The sequence below is a fragment of the Myotis brandtii genome, unplaced genomic scaffold (genome assembly GCF_000412655.1).
Source record: "Myotis brandtii unplaced genomic scaffold, ASM41265v1 scaffold19, whole genome shotgun sequence".
Taxonomy (NCBI): domain Eukaryota; kingdom Metazoa; phylum Chordata; class Mammalia; order Chiroptera; family Vespertilionidae; genus Myotis; species Myotis brandtii.
In genome coordinates, this window is record NW_005357075.1 from 1,876,079 (window position 1) to 1,897,716 (window position 21,638).

At 54.8% G+C, this 21,638-nt stretch overlaps 1 protein-coding gene across 3 annotated transcripts in view; it reads left to right on the plus strand.

Moving 5' to 3' along the window:
• The window catches only part of GFRA2 (GDNF family receptor alpha 2), an 88,737-nt gene that overhangs the window by 55,971 nt on the left and 11,128 nt on the right, over positions 1–21,638 (plus strand). For all 3 annotated transcript variants that reach the window (XM_005864613.2, XM_005864614.2, XM_014538320.1), the window contains 3 exons: positions 18,217–18,326; positions 19,040–19,180; positions 21,077–21,249. In XM_005864613.2, the coding sequence (XP_005864675.1) occupies positions 18,217–18,326; positions 19,040–19,180; positions 21,077–21,249 (424 nt within the window). The remainder of the gene's footprint in view (positions 1–18,216; positions 18,327–19,039; positions 19,181–21,076; positions 21,250–21,638) is intronic.

The window sequence follows — 21,638 nt, forward strand, 5'->3', positions numbered from 1 at the left end:
GAGAGAGAGAGAGAGAGAGAGAGAGAAAGAGAGAGAAATATCCATGTGAGAGAGACACATCGATTGGTTGCCTCCCGCATGCATTCCCACTGGGATTGGGGATTGAACCTGTAACTCAGGCATATGCCCTTGACTGGAAATTGAACCCATGACCCTTTGGTGCTTGGACCAATGCTCTAACCACTGAGCAACGCCAGCCAGGGCATCACTGAGAACTCTTGAGGCACTTTTACAATTCCCCTGTTAGCAATTTTCATGTCTGACCTCACATGCTCTTTACAGCCCTGTAAGGCAGGCACTGTTATTATTTCTCTATGTTCAGATCAGAGATGGTAAGTGACTTGCCCAAGACCACACGGAGTTTAAGGTGGAGCAGAAGCCTGAGCAGGGCTGGCTCCACAGGCTGCGTTCTTACTGTTACTCTGCGTTCTCTCTCCCCATGTGGCTCCATCAGCTGCAGGGCTTATTAAACTCTGACCCGGGTCCCTCCTAAAACCGATCGAAACAGAGCCCCTGGGTTTGGGGCCCAGGAATCCAGTTTTCCCCGGCTCCAGTGGGTGATCACAGTGAGGGCTGAAAAGTGAGGCGTGCAGCACACCCTGCCTGGGGCCCGTGCCTGGGGCCCGTGTGTTGAATCAGCGTGGAACAGGGCCCATGGAGAAGGCCCTGGAATGTGCAGCTGACACTAGTCTGCTTCCTAGATCCACCTGCGAGGGGCCTGCGTCCCTTTCTCTGCGTTCTCTCGAATCTTTCCAGTGGAGACGGAGTGTGCCAGGCTGGAGCGTGGCCCAGATTTATCTGCCGGTTACTTGTGTGGAACATCCAAACACTTTTGTTTTAATATCCAGCTGGCATTGGTACTATTAAAATGACCCCTGCTTGTTTATCCTCTGAAAACAATCATCGTGTTTGCTGCAAGTGCAGACAGCCATTGGAAATGGGACGTCTGCGCGGAGAGACCACTGTGGCGTGTACGGAGCAGACAGATGGGCCTGACCCCCAAAGATGAGTGAAAACGAGCTGTGGTCAGGCAGGGAGTGGCCGCGCTCCTGTGTAGGTCTGGCTCCTGCGAGACCTCTGACCCCTGCTGGGGCACCTGGCCCTGGGGGACCTAGGAGTGGTCCGGCACTCTGAGGAAGTTGAGGCAAAGGCCCCCAGCTGTCCTGGCCTGACCAGTCACAGGGACAGGGAGAGCACGGTAGGAATTTTCCCCCTAGCGCTGTCGCTGTGGGGTGTGGGAGGGGTCCTAATCCTCTCCCCCAGGGCAGCCCAGAGGACTTGCCCAGAGGAGGCCCAGGCAGAGGAGGCCCTGCCTGTCTCCCTGGGGAGCGAGGCCCAGTACTGGGTGGGCAGCAGAGACGGAGACCCTGGAGAGTGAAGGCCTGTCTTTGGCAGAGTGGCCACCCCCGCTGGACACACACGGGTCTCAGCCTGCATCTGAACCCCACTGGGCTGGGGGTGGGGTGAGGCCAGGGGCCTGTTGCAGGGGGGAGGCTATGGATGAGTGCGAGTGGGGTTGAACAGTGTTCCTCCAAAAGTTCATGTCCACCTGGAACCTCAGAATGTGACCTTATTTGAACAGGGTCTTTGCAGATATAATTCGTTGAGACGGGGTCATACTGCAGCAGGAGGGGTCCTGAATCCAGTGACCAGTGTCCTTATAACAAGAGGAGAGCAAACACAGACACACAGGGAAGAGGCTGTGTGAGTAAGTGCAAAGGCAGGGCTGAGAGGCAGGGACTAGAGTGAAGTAGCTGCAAGCTCAGGAATGCCGAAGACGGCTGAGGCCCCGCCGCGGGGAGAGCATGGCCCAGCTGACACCTGCATCCAGACTTCTAGCCTTCAGGATGTGAGAGAATTGATTTCTGGTGTTTTTTTCGTTGCGGCAGCCCTAGGACACTAACATTGAGGAGGGTCCCCACACTTCCCAGGGGGCTCGCTGGCTGGAGAAGGGTAGTCTTGCTGCTGTCACTGTTGTCCCCAGGCTGGTGGGCTCTCCAAAGTTTGTGACAGGTAATAACCTGTGAGAGGTGGTTGGAGGGGGCTCAGGTAAGCAGGTACTTCCCAGGAAAGGCTGGAAGATGTGGGAGAGGGGGCAGGGAAGGTGGGTGGCAGGCTTTCAGGATGTGAGAGAATTGATTTCTGGTGTTTTTTTTTGTTGCGGCAGCCCTAGGACACTAACACTGAGGAGGGTCCCCACACTTCCCAGGGGGCTCGCTGGCTGGAGAAGGGTAGTCTTGCTGCTGTCACTGTTGTCCCCAGGCTGGTGGGCTCTCCAAAGTTTGTGACAGGTACTAACCTGTGAGAGGTGGTTGGAGGGGGCTCAGGTAAGCAGGTACTTCCCAGGAAAGGCTGGAAGATGTGGGAGAGGGGGCAGGGAAGGTGGGTGGCAGGCTCTTGGCTGGGAAAGGATGGGCTGGGCTCTGTTCTGGGTGAAGGCATCCTGTGGTTTCCTAGGCTGAGAGAAGAGCTGCAGAAGGAACACAATTTTGAGGGCAGAGATGAAGCTGGACAGTAGACTTGAGAGGGGCCAGCCTTCCTCATGGAATGGTGGAGCCTGGGTGTCCCTCTCAAGGGCAAAGGCACAGGCAGCATGTCTCTGCCTTCATGGCTGTCACCCACCTTGAGGCCTCTCTTGGATTCTGCTGCACCATGAAGCCCAGAGGGCGATGTCCACCTCAATGGGAACAGTGGCCCGAATCCGTCCACACTTCTGAGAGGGCTGGTGGCCTTGGACCTGCACCACAGACAGGCCTGGCTCAAGTCCCAGCCCCAGCGTGTCCCAGCCAGGCTACCGTCACATCTCTCCAAGCCTCGGTTTCCTTCTCTACAGAGCGGGGGCTTTGTGGTACCGTCTCGGGGTGTTTTTGAAGATTAAATGCGTTCATGCTTTTAGAGGTGCTTGGCGGACACACGGTAAACACTCCACATCGTTAGCTCTTATTATTTAGTATCAGTTTGGCAGGTCTCAGTAAGTGCAAAGGCAGGGCTGAAAGGCAATAATTATAGAAGCACGAACAGCATACAGTACAGGTTTCCATGGTCCCGAGTGTCTGGGCTGACTCAGCACCCAGCAGAGCTCCTGCCCTGGCCTGCGCCCTGGGCTTCTGTGAAGGACCTCCTCCCGGTCCCTGCCCTGGAGTCTCGGCTTTTCCAGTCCCCCGTGCTGGCAGCAGGAGCTCGTTTCCTTGTAACGGAAGCATGACTATGGCGCTGGATTGGAACGGCCCAGCTCTGAGGTTTCAGTTTGGGGAGAAGCTCAGAAGTCTTCTGACTTCTCAACCTCTCCAAGCTGGCAGCTCTGCTATGAAGATGGAGGCTTGGGTGGCATTCTGTTCTCTTTTGTGCCGGCGGCTGTCCCCTCTGCTCCCTTTCAGAGCAGGAGGGGTCAAAAGGGATGGGTTTAGGGAAGGTCTTCTGTATGAGGGTGAGTGGGGAGTCCTGGCCTGGAAGGTGTTCAGAGTGTGTGCTCGGGCCATGGCTGTGGCCGTCACAGCCCGGTGCAGACGTTGCCCATGCCTTACCCCATGTGGTGCCATTACATGTGCTACCTGTGTTTGAGCCGAGGGTGGGCCAGGGGGCCAAGGAGACTACTGCATCTTATGCCAACTGCTGAGTGCTCCCTGGGATATAATTATTTTTTATTTCGTTGATGTTCAGTTCTGGGCACACAGACTTCCATTGTCTTGGGGTCCTGGACACCTTCATTACAATGTCAGCCTTCACCCCTTGCAGACCCTTTGCCCACAGGTCAGCAGCCGTCAGCTCCCATCTTGCCATCCCGTTTGCGTCCTGGTTTGGGAGGGCTCTGTTCTAAGGCCTTCCAATAGCACGCTGACCGCTCCACGATTGCAGACCTACAGCTCAGAGGAGTGCATCAGCTGGGTATTCAAAGGCTGGCCCTCCCAGCAGCTGCACAACTGGTCTACCTTCCTCATTGCCACAGGTTCACACACATCAAAACACAGTCAGTGTACCCCCCATTCCAGTGCAACAGTAGCATCTACTCTCTCTTTCCTTTGAACACCAACATCGCCACCAGCAAAATTCCAGTGCAACAGTAGCATCTACTCTCTTTCCTTTGAACACCAACATCGCCACCAGCAAAATCCAGATGAAATTCAGGGTGCCAGTAAGAACACCCAGTGCACTCCAGTAGGCCAAGGGCAGCAAGGAGGAAACCATGAAACTCTAGCCCCCATGGAAGACCATCACTGGGTTACCTTCCTGTGCAGGTAGGGCTGCTCTGTGGGCTCTGGGGTCAGCTGGCATCAGCCCGAATGGCTTTTCTTCCCCCGGGCTCTGTGCCTCGTGGGTGATAGTCCTGTGGTTCTTTTCAAGTGACCTTGGCTGCCCATGGCCCCTCTTGTTTCCTGGTGGGTCTGGGCCATGGTTGGCGGCTTTCCACCACTGTGCCCCGCCGGCCTTCATTTCTCCTGCCCCGTGTGACTCCCTGCGCTGAGGCCTTGTCTGTTGAGCCAGCTCTGCCCTCTGCCAGCTGCTATGTGGTCCACCTTAGCTGACACATTGAGATGCTGCCTCCTACCTTGTACCCCCGAGGTACCACAGGAGTGGGATTAGGGAACTAGAGTTTGTTTTACAGGATGCACTGGGCATCCATTGGTGTATGGCCGACTCACTTTCTAGCCTACTGGGAAGAGGGCTGCTATGTGAGCAGTCTTGGCACCTACCTTCCCCTTCACACTTCCTTAGGGAGCTTTAAGCTTTCCCGGGGACCTGGGGCTCCTTACACCCAGGAGAGAATAGAGTTGGTGGTGGATGGTGTCTTAGCCCAAGCAGGCTGCCATAGCAGAAACACCACAGACTGGGTGGCTTATAAACAACTGGTATTCATTTCTTACGGTTTGGAGCCTGGGAAGTCCAAGATCAAGGCGCAGGCACACCGAGTGTCTGGTGGGAGCCTGCTTCCTGGCTCATCGACACCGTCTTCCCTCTGTGTCCTCACAGGGAAGGAAGGGGAAGGGAGCTCTGTGGGGCCTCTTTTATCAGGGCCCTAATCCCATCCTGTGAACGCCACCCTCATAACCTAATCACCCCTGAAGGCCCCACTTCCTAACACCCGCACATTGGGGATCAAGTTTGAACATATGAATTTTGGGGGGACACAAACGTCCAGTCTACAGTAGACCCCTCGGGGGCCTCCTTTTGCTCAAGCTGGAGCACAGGTGCCCTGGAAAGTCATCCAGACTCTGGGCATCACCCTGGATTCTGCCTCAAGAACCCACTCATCATGCTTTCCTGTGGCTGATCGCCTTCCTGCTCTCCCTCGACCCATTGGCCACGATGGCCGTCCCTCTCTCCCTGGGTCAGCCCCTACTGTGTCTCCATCTCCACTCAGGCTGCCCTTTTCTCTGCGCCCTGTACTGCTTGGCAGAGCCCTGAGGGGGATGTGTGAGAAATTCAGTAGAAACAGCGAGGAACTTTACGGGGCCCCGAATCTGCTTGTTCTAAGGTAAATGCATTCAAAGGCTTGATGAGCTAAGAATCTTCTCCCTCAGTGCCTGGCCGTATGTCAGATGGGAGTCACCATCTTTTTCCTGCCCGATGGGAACGACCTATCTGCATACTTTATCTTCTCCTTAGTTGAAGCCGGAGGCTCCAGTTGAGATTCTCAGAAGCTCCAGGTCGATGTGTCATTGATTTATAGCAGAGGCTTTAGAGGGCTACTGACTGCTCTCCCTGAGTAGTTTGTGCATCCCCTCTGATTTCCACCCAGTCCACTCCCCATGGAAGGCACTGGTAGAAGCTGACCCTTTGCAGGATTGTAGCTTCGTGCACTCCATGCTGGCACAGCACCAGGCATGGCTCCCGGCCCTCTGATTTCGAAGGGTAACTTGGAGTTGTTGCTTGCTTTGGAGTTGGAGAGCAGGAACAGGGAGAACCCGCACAAGGGTTAGGACCGAGGGCAGTGATGGCGAACCTTTTGAGCTCGGCGTGTCAGCATTTTGAAAAACCCTAACTTAACTCTGGTGCCGTGTCACATATAGAAATTTTTTGATATTTGCAACCATAGTAAAACAAAGATTTATATTTTTGATATTTATCTTATATATTTAAATGCCATTTAACAAAGAAAAATCAACCAAAAAAAATGAGTTCGCGTGTCACCTCTGACACATGTGTCATAGGTTCGCCATCACTGACCTAGGGGAGGGCCTGTGACTGGGGGAAGTGAGGACTCTACCTGAGGGGCCGTGAGGCCTTGCCTCTGTCAGGTGCAGGGCCCTCGCACCGGCTTGTGTGTGGGAACGTGCGTGAGCGAGCATCCTGCCTGCAGGTGAGACAAACAGCCCCTCTTCTCTCCTCCCGGGATGCCGCTCTGTGTGCTTGACCTTAGCTGACAGGTTGGAACCCCCCCAGTTTATAGATTTCACTTTTTTAAAGCCCTTTTTGTGAAACACTAACCTCAGCGAAGGAGAAAGAAGGAAGAAAAAACAAAAGAGCTGAGTTCAGCAGCTGCAGTTTGCTATATTTTTCATCTTGCCTCAGCAAGTTGGGGCCACAAATAATCTGGTCTTATATGCTTCAGCGATGCTGCCATGGACGGCTTCCCTCTCCTCCTAGGGCAGCACCTCCCTGGGAGCCAGCCCCACCCCCTTCCCCAACCTGCCACTCAGGTGGCCCTGTGGCCAGGGCACCGGGTCCAAGTGGGAGGCAGAAGCTCAGAGCGAGCACTGGCCAGCCAGGGGGCGGGTCATTAATTTTGGAATGGTTTCTGGAATCAGCTAAATATTTCCCTTTAACCAGTTTCCCCAGCCTCACATCCTTTGTTAGTTCAGGAAAAATGTCATTTATAATGGATGTTGCCTTGATGAATTGCTCAGAGAAGCACAGTGTTCTCATTAGTCTATATAATGAGAAAGACTCCTATGGCGGCATAGCTGCCTGGATGTGGAGACTGTATTTGATGGGAGGAATATTCATCCGTGTGGTCTGTCCCTTCTAGAAGGCCTGGAATAGAGGCCGAGGGGCCTGAGGGGTGTTTGCCCAGTGCTCTCTGAGAGCAGATCCCCACCACACTTGTCCCTCCTGCTTCCCAGCGGGTCTGGGTTGTGGTGTGCAGGCCCCTCACCTGCTCTGCCACCCCCACCCCCTGCCCCTGCTCTGGCCCCCTGCACTAGAAGCTGGTCTGGCTACTCAGCTGAGGAACATAATTTGGGTGTAATAGTCCTGCTCATTCTCTCTCTCTCTCTCTCTCTCTCTCTCTCTCTCTCTCTATTCCTAAGGAGAAAAAGAATAAACAGGTAGATAGTGCATTCTATTTTCCAAAAGCACTTCTGCATATGTGGGTCATTCCGGACTCTCTGCCTTGGGGGTATCAGACAGGTACTGAGCAGTGCAGTGACATTTCCAGAGTTCACAGCTTGCGAGCTGTGGGCATCTGACCCAGATGCCCTGGCTTGTCACTGGTCCCTCACTCTCTGCCTGTCTGAGAATGGACAGTTTACCCAGCCTTTCTCCACAGAGGCCCATTGGATTTCCTCTGTAAGCCCTCAAGGCACTTCTTTGTCTTAAGAGTGGTGCTTAAGGATGTGTGTTAATTTTTGCAGGTCCCTGGGGCCTCCTTTAGTGAATGGCTATTACCAGACAAAGATACTTTCCCAAGTTCCCAACAGTCACCAGGCAGGATGTGAGGAGGGGAGGAAGACAGTCCCAGTGGGGGCTGAGCTATCTTGGTGGCCAGGGTAATGCAACGTTGATGCATTTGGCTGTGCTGCCAGCTGGAAATCTGCTTGTAATTTTATTTTTCAGGGGAAGATGTTAGGCTAGTTCTTGACTCTCCTCCTGCTTAGAGTAAAGTCTTCTGTGCCTTCAGATGTAGTCCCCAACCATCCGTCCGTCCGTCCATCCATCCATCCATTCATCCAGTCACCCACCCATCCATCCACCCCGCCATTCTTTCTTCCATCTCTCCCTTTCTCCTTCCATCCAATGGATACCGAGTTCCAGTTTGGTGTCAATCACTACTATGGGCCTTGAAGACTCAAATGCTAATTAAATGATTTCTGTTCTGAACCTGGTTTTCTCAGTTGGGAGAAACAGATATGAACAATATAACTTACGATATAGTTGGTGGTGCAAGTGCAGTCACTGGAATTTGTGAAACATGTTCAGAGTTGGGGCAAGGCATTCAGAGAAGGTTTTCTGGATGAGTTGGCCCTGGAAGTGGCTTGAAAGGGTGACTTGGAAGGGGTTTTAAAGATGACATGGTTGGGAGCAGGCATTCCTGGCAGCGGTGGCACCAAGGGACAAGGATCTGTGAAACATCACAGTTGGGAACGTGTGTGTCTTGATATTGCTACAGGGTTTGGGGTGGGAGAGAGGAGGAGGAGTGTGAGGACAGATGATATGATATAGATCAGCAGGGGGCCAATGATAGGTGGGGATCAGGGTGGCAAATGATGGGGATGGGCTGTCAAAGGCCAGGGAGTCCTCCTTTGTGGGTGTTAGCGGGACTGTAGTCACCATAGTAGCTTGTGGGCATGGTCCTGGGTGCTGTCCAAGAATCTCGGGTCCTCTTGCCAGAGATGACTAGACCATTGCTGTGGATGAGGACACTCCCAGAGGGTAAATAACTGGCCCAGGGTTGTAGCCCTCCGATTACAGAGCTGGGGTTTGAATGAGGTGGTTTGGCGGCTGGGGTTTTGTCCATAATCACTACGCCTCTCTTGTTGGTCTGCAGTTTCGGCTAATCATCTACCTCTGGGGCTCTTTTCCCCGAATGTTATGTTTCAGGAAATGTGATTTGATGTAAGAACCTATCTGAATTTCTGCAAGAATATGCCATGGAATAATAGGGTTGGGATGGATTGTGAAGGCTGACACACACATTCCCTGGAGGCTGAAGGGAGGGGAAGTGCTGGGACTCACAAAGGTGGGAAGGAACTGGGTCCTTGAGTAGGAGGTCCTACTGGGCATCTGGAACAGGAACGAGGAGGTCAGAACAGCTTGACCTGAGAACAGAGACACTAAGCTAATGAGAGCCCAGGGGTCAGAGTTTTGGGACTAATTACTGGGGTTAGGAAGACCATGTGAGGGGTGGACCACTGGCGACTGGGACCTTGCCTGCTCCTTGGCCACCACAGGATGGCCTGCTACCCCTGCCTCGAGGACGGTGGACCTGGAGGTTTTTGTCTGCAGCAGGAGGGGAGCGGGCATGGGGAGGGAGAGAGGGAAGAAACCTAACCTCATACTGCGAGCAGGAGCCATATCAGCATTCAGAGAAAGTTGAAAGAAATCTTTCAGCTGGCTGGCTACCTAGCTCAAGGCTAACCACACTCTTAACACAATAATAAGTCAATCCTTACTGAATAATTAAATAGAGAGCCTTCATAAGTATTGACTTAATGTGACAGCAAGTCTATAGTGACTTGGGGTTTGCTTATGTAAACACAATCTCTTGTTCAGCTTACTTAGCAGTTCAATGAAATAGAACAGTCCTTCAATTAAAATCAAATGTTGAATACATTTAATTCTTTTCTCTTTTTACGGGGTAATAATAGGTTTGGAACATAGGTGAAGGGATGGGCGGGGGGTGGGAGGGGAGGAGAGAAGGGTACCTGCCGCCCACATGCCAATATTGTTAGAGGACTCAGAGGAGTGTATCCACTGGTGGTGTCCAGAAAAAGGAAGTGGTCTGGGCTCCCATCTTGGGTCCCAGGTGGGAGATCCATGTGGGCGTGGGTTGACTTCTGTTCCGTCGGACCCTCCTGATCCTCTCTCAGAGCAGGTGTGGGTTGGCCACTGTGTGGGTGTGGGTGTGTGGGTGTGTGGGTGTGTCTGTGGGTGTGTGGGTATGTCAGACTGTTGATGGTGGCCTGGGTCTAACTGATTGCTTCTGGTCAGCTGGGATCCAGTGGCTCAAACCACAGCCTCTTCAGGTCATTTTCTGTGGACGGTTTCATGGCTCATCTGGAGGAGAGAGGGGATGCTGGGTGAGCTCCAGGCTGCATGGCAGAGGGACAAGGAGGGAAGGTGGCATCCCACCGACTCCCTTGGTGATGCCGGAAGAGAAATAAACCTCCCTGGTTCTGTGGCTGCAGTGCCAGGACCGGGGGAGAGTAGTGGGTTGGGAAAGAGATGGCTGGGTAGGGGCAGGGGCAGCACGGTAGCAGCGAAAGCCCACGGGCTCAGGAGTAAGATCTGGAGCTGAGCCTCTGGCCCTGTTGCTGGGATGTGAGTTAATTAATTAACCTCCCCAGGCTTCTGTTTCCTTATCTGTAAAACAGGGCAGTCCTGCCAACTTCAGAGACTCATTGTCAGAATAAAATGTGGTGATGTCAGTGGAAGGACTTTGCGTGACGCCGTATAAATGCAGGAGGTGCTTGTCAATAGGTCAGAGATATGACGTCCCTTTGTCCTGAAGAGAAAGAGCTTATGCGTTTCCACAGTGTTCGTGCTCAGGAGTGGTCAGCGGTGTCCTCCAACCGCAGTAACAGAGGCAGCAGGCATTGATGGGCATTGATGGGCATTGCCGGGCACCCACTGCACACCAGGCATTGTCCAGGCACTTCGTATATTTGCTCATTGGACATCTCATTCATCCTCCCCACAGCTTTGTGAGGGAAGAACTGTTATTCCCTCCATTTTACAGAAGCCTGGAGAGGTTTAATGACTCAAGGCCACACAGCTAGTGAGTAGCTGGGCCAAGGTTCAAACCCCGTCAGCATGACGTGATGTCAGAAGCTGGACTTGACGACTAGGGAGTGCTTCTGTGGAGGGGCTGGCATGGGGGTCTGGGGTGGGGAAGGATGCTCGAAGAATCCAGGGTCTCCAGTGAGTGGAGATCAAACCTTTCTACGTGCAACAGCTTGCCCCGAGCTCTTGGTCATGTCCAGATGGGTTCCATCTGCATTTCCCAGCGTGGCATCAGGCTCTGTCTCGAGCCTGCCAGCTCCCAGGAGTGGGAGTCAGAGCTGCCCCAGGCCGAGGAGCCCGTCCCCGGAGCTGGTAGCTTTTCTCTCAGCCTTGTTGTCTTGGACAGAGAGTCCACCGAATTTGTTGATGCTTCTGGAACCAATAACATTTTGTCTAACTGAAGGCGAGAAACATCATTGCTTATAATAGGCCCCGTACAATTAAACGTAAAGAAATAATTACAGTCTTAAAATGACTTTATTAAAAGAGAACATAATGAACAGCGGGTTGTATTAGCATCTTCTGAAATCTACTTCTGGATCTTGTCGGTTCCTAAGCTCACTAATTCCCCTGATTGTGACCAGGTTGCATAAACTGTCTTGTCTCCTGCTTTTTATCGCTTCACATGATTTCGTGTTTGAATTTTCATATATTGGTGCAATCCTCATCCTTGTCATCTCTAATAGTGATGTGGCTTTCTGCGGCTTATCTGTCTGAGCCATTCCTCTCTCGTTGGCGGGGAAAGGACGCCAGGCCCGGGGCGTCTTCCTCCCTGAATTTTACCCCCGTCCATTTTCCGAGTTGCTCTCGCTGAAGTGCTCCTGCCCCTTTGGCTCTTTTGTGTGGGTTAGTCGTACCCTTTGTGGGTGTGGGTTTTGGTCTGTGTCCTTCCTAGTGTGTGCTTTCTGATTGCTTTGAACTTGACAGAGAACATCACATCAAATCAGAGAGCGAAGCTAAATAGTAGTAATGTTTTCTGTTATAAGTGACAGAGACCCAACTAGCTTAAGAAAACTTAAAAAGGAATTTGTTAGTTCCCAATAAAATAGAGAAAGGGGCAGGAGAGTATTCCAGGACTCTAATACAAATGGCTCTCTCTCTCTCTCTCTCTCTCTCTCTCTCTGCTTCTCTCTTCAGTGTAGCTACTTATTTGTATTGTGCCATGAGGCTGGAACTTGGTTCCCATTTCTCTGGGCTCACACCTATGCAGTCTCATAGCCAGAAAGAAGGATGCTGTCCCATGCCTGCTCCACCAGCAAGACTTCAGGGAAGGGCCCTGTCTGGCCCAGCCTGTACATTCCTTCTCCCTGGACCAGTCAGTGTGGCTGGGAAAAGAATGGTGTGGTTTGTGCTGCCTGGGTCATGTGCCCACCTGCAGCCCAGGAGGGGGTGGTGCTATGGTTGACAGCCTGGCTAGAGGAGGAAGTCCCCAGCCCGCCCCAAGGGGAGCAGCTCTTCTGGGCAGAAAGAATAAGTTCCCCGTGTGCGCTTTCAGGATGCACAGGAGGGAAGGAAGCCGGTTGGTACCTCAGGCCATGAAGCGAGTGGTGGCAGTGTCTAGAGGAGGCAGGCAGGGATGGAGGGCCAGGCTGTCCACCGTGAGCCCCGGAGGTGTCAGAAAACAGCCATATGGGTGAAATCCACCTTCCCCTTTCTCAGTGTCACGTACACTGAACCCACTTAACGAGGCCCTGCACCACTGGAGGGGCCCTCAGGCAGCCGTTCCAGAGGCACATGGGCCTAGTAAAGCCGTTTGCTCTGTGTTCCCATAAATTGCCCGGGAAGCCGTTATGAGTGATTTGCTCTTCTTGGGAGCCCTTTCTTGCCTCCACGAAATATTCAAGTGCCCTGGTGGTTTGCATGAGGCAGTGCTGGTGGCTACCCTGGAAGCATTGTTAGCAGTGGGGGCTCCTGGCAGCAGAGCCGGAGAGAGGACCCTGTCCTCACGGGAAGGTGCCTGGCCCCGATTTGCTGGCTGCGGGATATGTATGTGTGTCCTGCCGCTCGGAGCGACTCTGTCTTCACAGTGAAATCATCACCTCTGTGTACTTTATGGGGTTGCTCAGAATTAAATGAGAGAGCAGTGTCCAGCACACAGTGGGTTCTCAGTAAACATTAGCTCCCTTTCCTGTTTCTCCACTTCTCCAACCAGCAGAACATTGGTTTCCTAAGAAGATGGAACTTTGGGAAATCGACAATAACTTCAGACCAAGCAGCCATGTGTTGGCCAGCATTGGAATGTTTGGGGGTTCTGTGGGAGCAATTCACCCCAATTTTATATGAGGCCAGACAGATTTGAGAAAGTGTATGTGTTTGGGTGCAATCTGGATTAAGGGGTATCTCATTGATAACTGGCACCTGTACTTTCTCTTGACTAAGACAAAGCACGGAACTGAGAGGTGTGTCCAAGTGTAGCTGTGTCTGTGTGGGGACAGGTGTGTGTGTGTGTGTGTGTGTGTGTGTGTGTGTGTGTGTATGTGTGTGTGTGTGTCGGTGTGTGTGTGTATAAACATGCAAACTCTTTGCCATGTAACCATAGCTGTGGCCTGAAGCATCACTTTCTTCATTGGCTGGGCCTGGAGTCGGGGCAGGGAAAGCTGAGACCAGCTCTGCAGCCTGTGCAGCTGCCACGTCCCCGGCAGCACTTGCCTCCAGGTCACCTGGAGGGCTGGGCAAAGCACAGGTGGCTGGGCCCTGCTCTGGATGTCAGATCTGCTAGGTCTGGGGCGGGGCCCGGGAATGTGCATTCCTACCAAATTCCCAGCTGACGCCTTGGTCTTCGGACCCCACTTTGAGAATCGCTGACCTGTAGGAAGTCCATGCACCCCTGCACCCCCTCTGCATGATTTCTGCTGTGAGGGTCGGTCTTCACACATCTTGACTTTGCAGGAGCAAATCTGCCCATCAAACAGGATTGCAGGGTCTAACTAACAAATAAGACACAGGGTGCCTCGCTACATTTGAATTCCAGATAGACAATGGAATACTGGTTAATGTAAGGATGCTCCAAATATGGCATGGGACATGCTCACACTGAAAAGGTGTATTATTGCTTATCTGAAATTCAAATCAGATGGGTGTCCTGCATTTAATCTGGCAATTGTTTAATCAAATTGGGGGTCAAGTGTCCCTCTCCGTCTCTCCGCTGATTTCCTGTGATTGAATGGGCTACAGCTGCACATGAAACGAGCCCGCGGAGGGTTTGTGTTTTGGACAGACCCACCTGCTGCCGCGCTCACTTGGCAGTCTTCACTTGGTCTCGGCGAGATGGACTTGGCTGGTGTTCATATTGGTCCTCTTGCTGGCTCTCTGCTTTTCTCGCTTCGTGGTCTGCTTGTCTTTCTCTCTCTCCTGCTTTCTTTGATGCCATCTCCCTTATGGGGGCTGCGAAAGGAAGACATCTGAGAAGCGATGGGGCTGATCCAGGGAGGCCTGTCCTGGCAGGGAGAGCAGAGTCCACGAGACAGGTGACCGAGGGCGCCTGCAGGGAGAGTGGCACCTGGCCCGGCAATGGTGCAGCGATCCCAGCTGGTTCGCTGTGCATGTGCAAGGATACCATCGCCTTGGGGACTGCACCTACCAGGGCTGGTGTGTGTCGTGGTTGGAGTCGAGTGTGTCGTGGCTTGAAGGAAATTGACACCATGCGCTCTCGTGTTGACAGAGTACTCCGGCTGCCGGGACCTTAGTGTGTCTTTCGGGGAGGAGAGGACCTGAGCAATCAAAGGCCTCCTGGAGTCTTGGACGGGACAGCCTCCTAAGTGGCCCCATTTGCCACTCTCGCCTGCCAAGGCTGCTTGCTCCTCCCCCCACCCCTTCCTCTCGTCGTCATCTGCTGGTCTTGGGCCTGCTCCCCCTCCCTGTGCTCTGGATAGAGCTGTGGCCTGCCATGAAAGAAGTAGGCCATGGCCTCAGGGGAGCAAGGCAGCCCTTCGTATTGGTTACCCTGGGGCCCAGTGCTTGGTGCTTGGCTTTGGAAGCCTGCTTCCTCCTCCTGTGTCCTCAGTGTGGCAGGGCAAGTGATGTGGGGGCAGGAGGACATCGCTCACCTGTTGTCCAGCAGGGCGCCGGGCGCCTGGAGGCGAGGGAGGGGTGAGGGAACTGTCTCCCTGTTCACACTACCTTGCATGGGACCCACATCCACCTTGGCAGGGTAACAGGTGTCTTTTTCTTTTATCAGACGCAAGGAATGGCACCTGGAGGCGAGGGAGGGTGAGGGAATTGTCTCCCTGTTCACACTGCCTTGCATGGGACCCACATCCACCTTGGCAGGTAACAGGTGTCTTTTTCTTTTATCAGACGCAAGGAAAGCTGCTCCTGGTATGTACTTGCCGGTGGCAGGCACAGTGCTGGGACGAAGCGCCTGGTGGAGGGGAGATAAGGGTGATTGATGCCTCTCCTCTGTGCCCACGTCTCTCAGGCCCCTGTGAGGGAGGGAGGCCGGTATGGCTCACCCATTGGATAACTGGGGACACTGAGCACAGGCCGCATCACGGGCAAGGGATGGGCAGAGCGTGGCCTGGTGACAGACCCTCTCCTCTGCAGCAGCGTGATTGCCCGCCCGTCCTCACGGAGAGGCTGTCTGGGAGGCTCCCTCACCTGTAGGGCACCCTCGGGTCTGCTGAGTGGGCAGTTGCTCCCATGGAACCTGGCCTGGTGGGCACTCTGCTCAGTCCCCACTCCCTGGGAATTCCTTTCTGACATTACAGGGACAGGCGTGCCATCCCCACCCTCAGTCTCTCGGTCATGTGGCAGGGGCTCAGCACGTGTTCGGAGAAAGGATGGGTAGATATCTACCACTGCATCCAGACCCAAGGTGTTTGGATGAAGAAATCAGTAGGGTCTGCCCCTTGGGAACGTGGGTTCCAGTTGGAGAGACCAACAGGGCAACAGCAGTAAATGTTTATACCATTAAGTATTTGCTTGCCTGGTCCAGATGTTGTCTGCAGCTGGAATACAGAGGTGGAGGCAGTCAGAAAGGACTTAATAGGGCAGGACGGCAGGGGGGCACTGGGGAAGCAGCAGGAGGGAGCCGGGCCCTACCTGTGATTAAATGGCATTGGACAGACTCCTGTGTTTTGGCTAAGAGATGGTATTTGGGTGCCTCCTTGGCGGGAAGGAGATGGGAGCCTCCGGCTCTGCTTGTGATCCCTGCAGAGCTGGGTTCCGCCCGATGCTGCTCACCTGCGGTCCTCCTCAGTGCTGGGGCCTCTGGAGGAGACATTTGGCCAAAGCTAACCCCTCTCACCCCCTCATAGCTCCCCGCCTCATTTGCTGGGTTGTGGGGTGGACAGCCACTGGTCTTCCATATGATATGAAGTCCTGTCCTGTGGGGGCTGAGGCTTTTCCCTGCTTGGGGGCCGGGTGGGGAGGAGCTAGAGGGCTTATTTATGGGCAGGAGGGAGGTGGAGAGAACCTCGGGTCCCATTCTTTTCCTGCGAAAGACAGAATATGTTTCCAGTGCTGCAGGATGCTGGGTCTGGGAGGACGTTGAGGGCTTCCGCGCAGGAGCAGGGGACCTGCCAGCTGGGCACCCGCCCTGTTCAAGTCTGGGATGCAGGCCCGGTTCACTGAGCAGCTCGGGACCTTGGGCTTCGTTGAGGCTCGGCTTCCTCCCCTGTAAACTGGAACGATCAGACACCTGCCTGCCAGATCTCAGATTCTTTGTGATGGTTCAGTGATAACCTTTTTTTTTTTAATTGTGGTAAATTCTACATAACATAGAAGTTACCATTGTATCCATTTCTCAGTGTCCAGTGTGTGGCACGAAGTGCATTCGCATGGTTGTGCAACCATCACCGCCATTCATTTCCAGAGCTTTTTCATTTTCTCAAACTCTAGAAATAGCTTTTAAACCAGAAACTAAGAGAATGTTTTATTCATTTGATAAACAAGGAAACTCAGTCCCCAAGGAGCAAGGACTCACCTAAAGTCCCTGTGATCAAGGGGCACAGCGGACGTGAGAACCCCGGGCCCCACCCCCCTCACTCGCTGCCTCTGCAGAGCTTCCCTCTCCCAGCCCGCACCCCCAGGACCTGGGGCCCCAGGCAAACCCGAATTTGTCCTGTGGTGGGACCCACACAGCCGCCTCTGTGAGGGTGGTGCTCTCAGGCTGTCCTGGTCTGTCGGTCTGTTTCTCTCTCTCCTCCGTCCTCAAATGGGACGGAGTCTGGTGGAGAACCTGGGGGCTGAATTCAGGGTGAGCTTCGGGATGATTGTATGAGGAACCTCACCGTGTGGAAAGAGCTGGGATAGGGAGTCAGGGGCTGGGTTCTGGTCCTTCTGTGGTGTTCCCACTGAGCACGTATCTGTTGAGGTCCTACTGTGTGCCATCATTGGGAACATAGCAGTGAACAAGACCTATTACTCCCGCTTGCACCTGCTGTGAGACAAATGATACGCGGGGATCCCGGGGCAAAGGGCACTGGCCTCTAAGAGGCAGTGACGGGGAGGGGAGGGGAGGCGGGCCCAGCCAGGCTGACATGACAGCTTGTGTCAGGGCGCTGGGCTAGAAGGAAGAAAGAGGAGGAGTCGCTGTGGTGCCCTGGGCTCCATGGGACCCTCCACACTGGGGGACAGACCCGGTCAGGCGCCTGCCTCCAGGAGGCTCAGGGCCGAGGGGAGCACAGGGCCGTGTGCACAGTTCAGAAGGGGAGTCACGGGTGCGACAGAGAACTGGGCGATGCAGGGGAAGAGGCCGATTCTACTGGTGGGACCTGGAAGCTGGTGGCTTGGGGCCGGGAGGCGGACTGGGCGATGTAGGGGAAGAGGCTGATTCTACTGGGTGGGACCTGGAAGCTGGTGGCTTGGGGCCGGGAGGCTGTGCTCTGGTTTGGTGAAGAAGCGATGGGTGAGAATGTCCTCCAGGTATCTCACCCCAGAGGACTTTTGTTCCTCCCTGGGGCCACTCCTGGGACCTCGCCGCCTCCTGTGAGGCCGCTAGGGCAGGGTTCACATAACCGTTCTGCAGGTGGAAGAGGGACGTGTGGAGGGACCTGGCAGGTCACCGGGAGTGCGGCCAAGCAGGAGGTGGCACCAGCTTTCCTGCCTTGGTCCCGGCATGTTTGGTGCACTCGCTGCGGGTTCCCTGTTGCTCTGACTGAACCATCCATCCGGAGTGGATGTGCCTCAACTGTGTGGCCTCCAGGAGCCCCTTCCTCTAGGACAGCTGTTCTCAACCTGTGGGTCGCGACCCTTTGGGGGTCGAACGACCCTTTCACAGGGGTCGCCTAAGACCATCGGAAAACACATATATAATTACATATTGTTTTTGTGATTAATCACTGTGCTTTAATTATGTTCAATTTGTAACAATGACATTGGGGGTCACCACACCATGAGGAACTGTATTAAAGGGTCGCGGCATTAGGAAGGTTGAGAACACTGCTCTAGGAGCTCTCAGCCTCGGGCCCCAGGCTCAGTGGCCCTGTGTTCCTCTGCTCCCTCTCCCTGGCTCCCTCCAGCCCAGGAAGCTGGGAGGAAGCCCTGTGCCGCAGAGGAGGCGGGAGGGAAGGCAGCCACGCTAATTCTTTCGCTCTACGCGTCTTCTCCCAACACCAGGTCCCGGCTGGCGGACTTCCACGCCAATTGTCACGCCTCCTACCAGACGCTCACCAGCTGTCCAGCCGACAATTATCAGGCGTGTCTGGGCTCCTACGCGGGCATGATTGGTAAGCCACCCCCTCCAGTCCGGGCTCACAGTGACTCCGAGCTGCCCAGCGGGCAGGGGCCGAGGCCCAGCTCCAGCCAGTGGGAGGACACCTGACTCGCCTTTCCTGGTGGCAGTTTCAGCTAGAGCTGCCGTGGGAAACCAGAGGCCAGGTTGGCTGTTTCATGGGGGAGGAGGGCCCGAGGAACCTACAAGGATTTCGAAATCAGAAGAAGAAGTAACACTGGTTGCAGGGTCTGACATTGCAGGTGCTGTGCTAAGCAGTTTACACGACTAATTCTCCTGACAGCACTTTCTAGGGAGGTGCTGGGATCTCCGTGCTGCAGATGGGGAAACCGAGGCTTAGGGAAGTGGAGTAACGTGCACAGGTTCACCTGCTAGTAAATGTTGGCACTGGGACCCAAGCCCAGGATGTGAGCCCAGTCACATGAACTCCGGAACACACTGCTTGGGGGCCAGGAGAAAGCACGGGCCACACTCTGGGGTGGGGGAGCGGGGGGCACATCCCCACGCCCTCTGCCCCCTGCTGGCCCCATGGTTCCCTGGAATAGTAACACTCAGAGTTTGGACTATGAGTTGGGATGTATGTGTGTTTGGGGGCAGGTGGGAAGGAGGAAGGCTTCCAAGCCTCTTATCTTGGTGTCTGGGGTCTGGGGGCCCAGAGAGGAGGTCTCACTGCTCCCCTCCCCTTTGCCTCCCTTTCTCCCTGTCCAGGGTTTGACATGACGCCCAACTACGTGGACTCCAGCCCCACTGGCATCGTGGTGTCCCCCTGGTGCAGCTGTCGGGGGAGTGGGAACATGGAGGAGGAGTGTGAGAAGTTCCTCCGGGACTTCACCGAGAACCCCTGCCTTCGTAAGTCCTGCAAAAAAAAAAACTCTCCCCCAGCAGCTCCTCCCACCCTCATCCCAAAGGGGCCCTGAGGCTGCCTGAGCCATGCCCTTCCTCCATCGGGACAGCCAGTGACCTGTGGGGCTGCTCCAGCAGGGTGCCACCTGCGGAGATGGTGGCTGGGCTCTCCGAGTCACACCGAGCTGTCAGTGGGCCAGCCTCAGTTTACCACTGAGGCCGTGAGCCTGTGTCACGTCAGGGCTGAAGGGTTCTGGTCTACTATGCTGACAGCTTCAGACAGGTCCTCTGGGACAGCCCCATGGTGGGGCCCTCGGCTGTCTGTCGCTTCTCCCTTTGGGATCGATTTTTAAGGATCCATTGGAATCAGTGACTTTTTTTTCAAGTTATCAAACTCCTAATCCAAAGGCTGGAGAACAAGGTGAGCCACAAGCTCTGTCTGCCTCCATCTCTTCAGACTGACACCTCTGCTACCCACGGCCCTCCCCCTCCCTCCCCTCATTCTTCCTTCTGTCCATCTGTCCATGCTGCCTTTCTGTATGGCCCTGGGAACTCAGAGAAACAAGTCATAGTGCCTGTCATGGGCAGCTTGCAGCCTGACTGAGGTCCGTGTGGTCACAGCCCGGGGGGAACGTGTTGGGGACAGGTCTGCACAGGGCTCACCCAGAGCCCAGGGTGGGATGTCCGGCTCAGCCTGCAGTAGGGAGCCCCTGGAGGCTCCTCACGGGTGAACACCTGAGGGACAGGGCCATTGGTCAGCTGGAGCGGCAGGGAGGGCATGCCTGTCCACCTGGGCAGAGTGAGTTGTGAGAACCACAGACCACGGAGCCTTGGTACAGAGCATGGGGTCGCCTGGAGTTGTCTGGGCAGGAGGGGAGTCCCCCTCCCAAAGGGGATCCTGTGGTCCCCATTGGTGTTGGGGTGGTGGTGTGGGCCACTGGTTCCGGGTCAGATCTGCATTCCAGAGATTCACTCTCTGGCCTGGTGTGGAGGAGTGAGGTAGAGATGTGGTTCTGACCAGTGACCCACAGAGGGTCCACTCAGAGGGAGGGACAGTGATGGCTGAGGACCTGAGCAGGGTCAGCGAGGGTGGAGGGAGGGAGGGAGGGGAAAGAGCTTTAGGAGGCGGGCTCAAATGGCGGCAAGTGGGTGGTTAGGGAGGCGAACTGGGGGGTTTGGGTAGGGAGAGATGAGACCTTCCAGATTGGAAACACGGGAAAACAGTGTGGACACGGAAGGGAGTGGTGCCTGGTTCAGGTGTAGACATGATGAGCTTGAGGACATGGAGGTGGGAATTTCTTTAGGCATTTGGTAGAGGGTTAAGTCTTGGGGACAGTTTTGTCCAAGAGGTTCCATTAATTTAGTCCTCAGTGAGTTAGCGCTAACTAATGGTGTGGGAGTCGGTGAGGCCACTCAGGGATGAAGGTGAGTCTGGGGCCCTTGGAATGCCAGTGGTGAGGACCTAGAAGCACCTGAGGTGGCAAAGGAGCCTGGGGAACCAGTGCCTGGGGGGCTGGGGTGGCGGAGCCCTGAAGTGGGCGTGTCTGCAGCACCGAATGCCACTGGGAAGAGGGTGTTGGCTGCCCTGGGCGTGGCCCGCTCCTCCCTCCAGGCTTCTCACGCTGGCTCCCAGCACCCACCTCCCCTCCTCTGCACTCCTCATCACCTATGTTTCTTTCTATTCTGGTCTCTTGTCTTTTTAATCTCCCTCTTGCTATTTTCTTCTCCACATGGGAGACCTCGTATCTGAAGGGGAGCTTCGGCACAGTTGAGTCTGGACCAGCTGCACCGTGCCCTCGGCTCTGGGCTGTGACAGGGAACATAGTGGCAGAGATGGCGAGGGGCAGAAGTGACGGAGGTGCCCTTGATTTCTCTGTGTCTACCTGCTCTCTCCCTCCACAGGGAATGCCATCCAGGCCTTTGGCAACGGCACAGATGTGAACCTGTCCCCCAAAAATCCCTCATTCCCAGCCACCCAGGCCCCTAGGGTGGAGAAAACACCTTCTTTGCCAGATGATCTCAGTGACAGCACCAACCTGGGGACCAGCGTCATCACCACCTGCACATCTGTCGAGGTGAGGGGCGTGGGGAATGGAGCCAGGGTGGCCGAGGGCCTGGAGAAGCACCATGCTGTCAGAGGCGGGTGTGGGAAGTTAGCCAACCGGGGTGCACAGGTTCCTCCCTTTGGATCAGGGACCCAGGGCAGGGAGGAATTGGTGGGGCTAGTTGCCCATGTATTCATTCATGAGGCATTCACCTTGCAAGTAGCCAGCTCCTGCTCGACCACAGGATTGTACCAGGTCGCAGGGGGTGCAGGGGAAATGGGGTGGTTACCGTGTATTAGCCATCTGCTCCTTCCCAAGCGTGTGCCAGCAGCTCTCCCGACTTCACTGAATTTCCACACAGAGAGGAGGTTCTTATTTTACAGGACCTGACCCAGAAGGCTCAGGCAACCTGCCCCAGC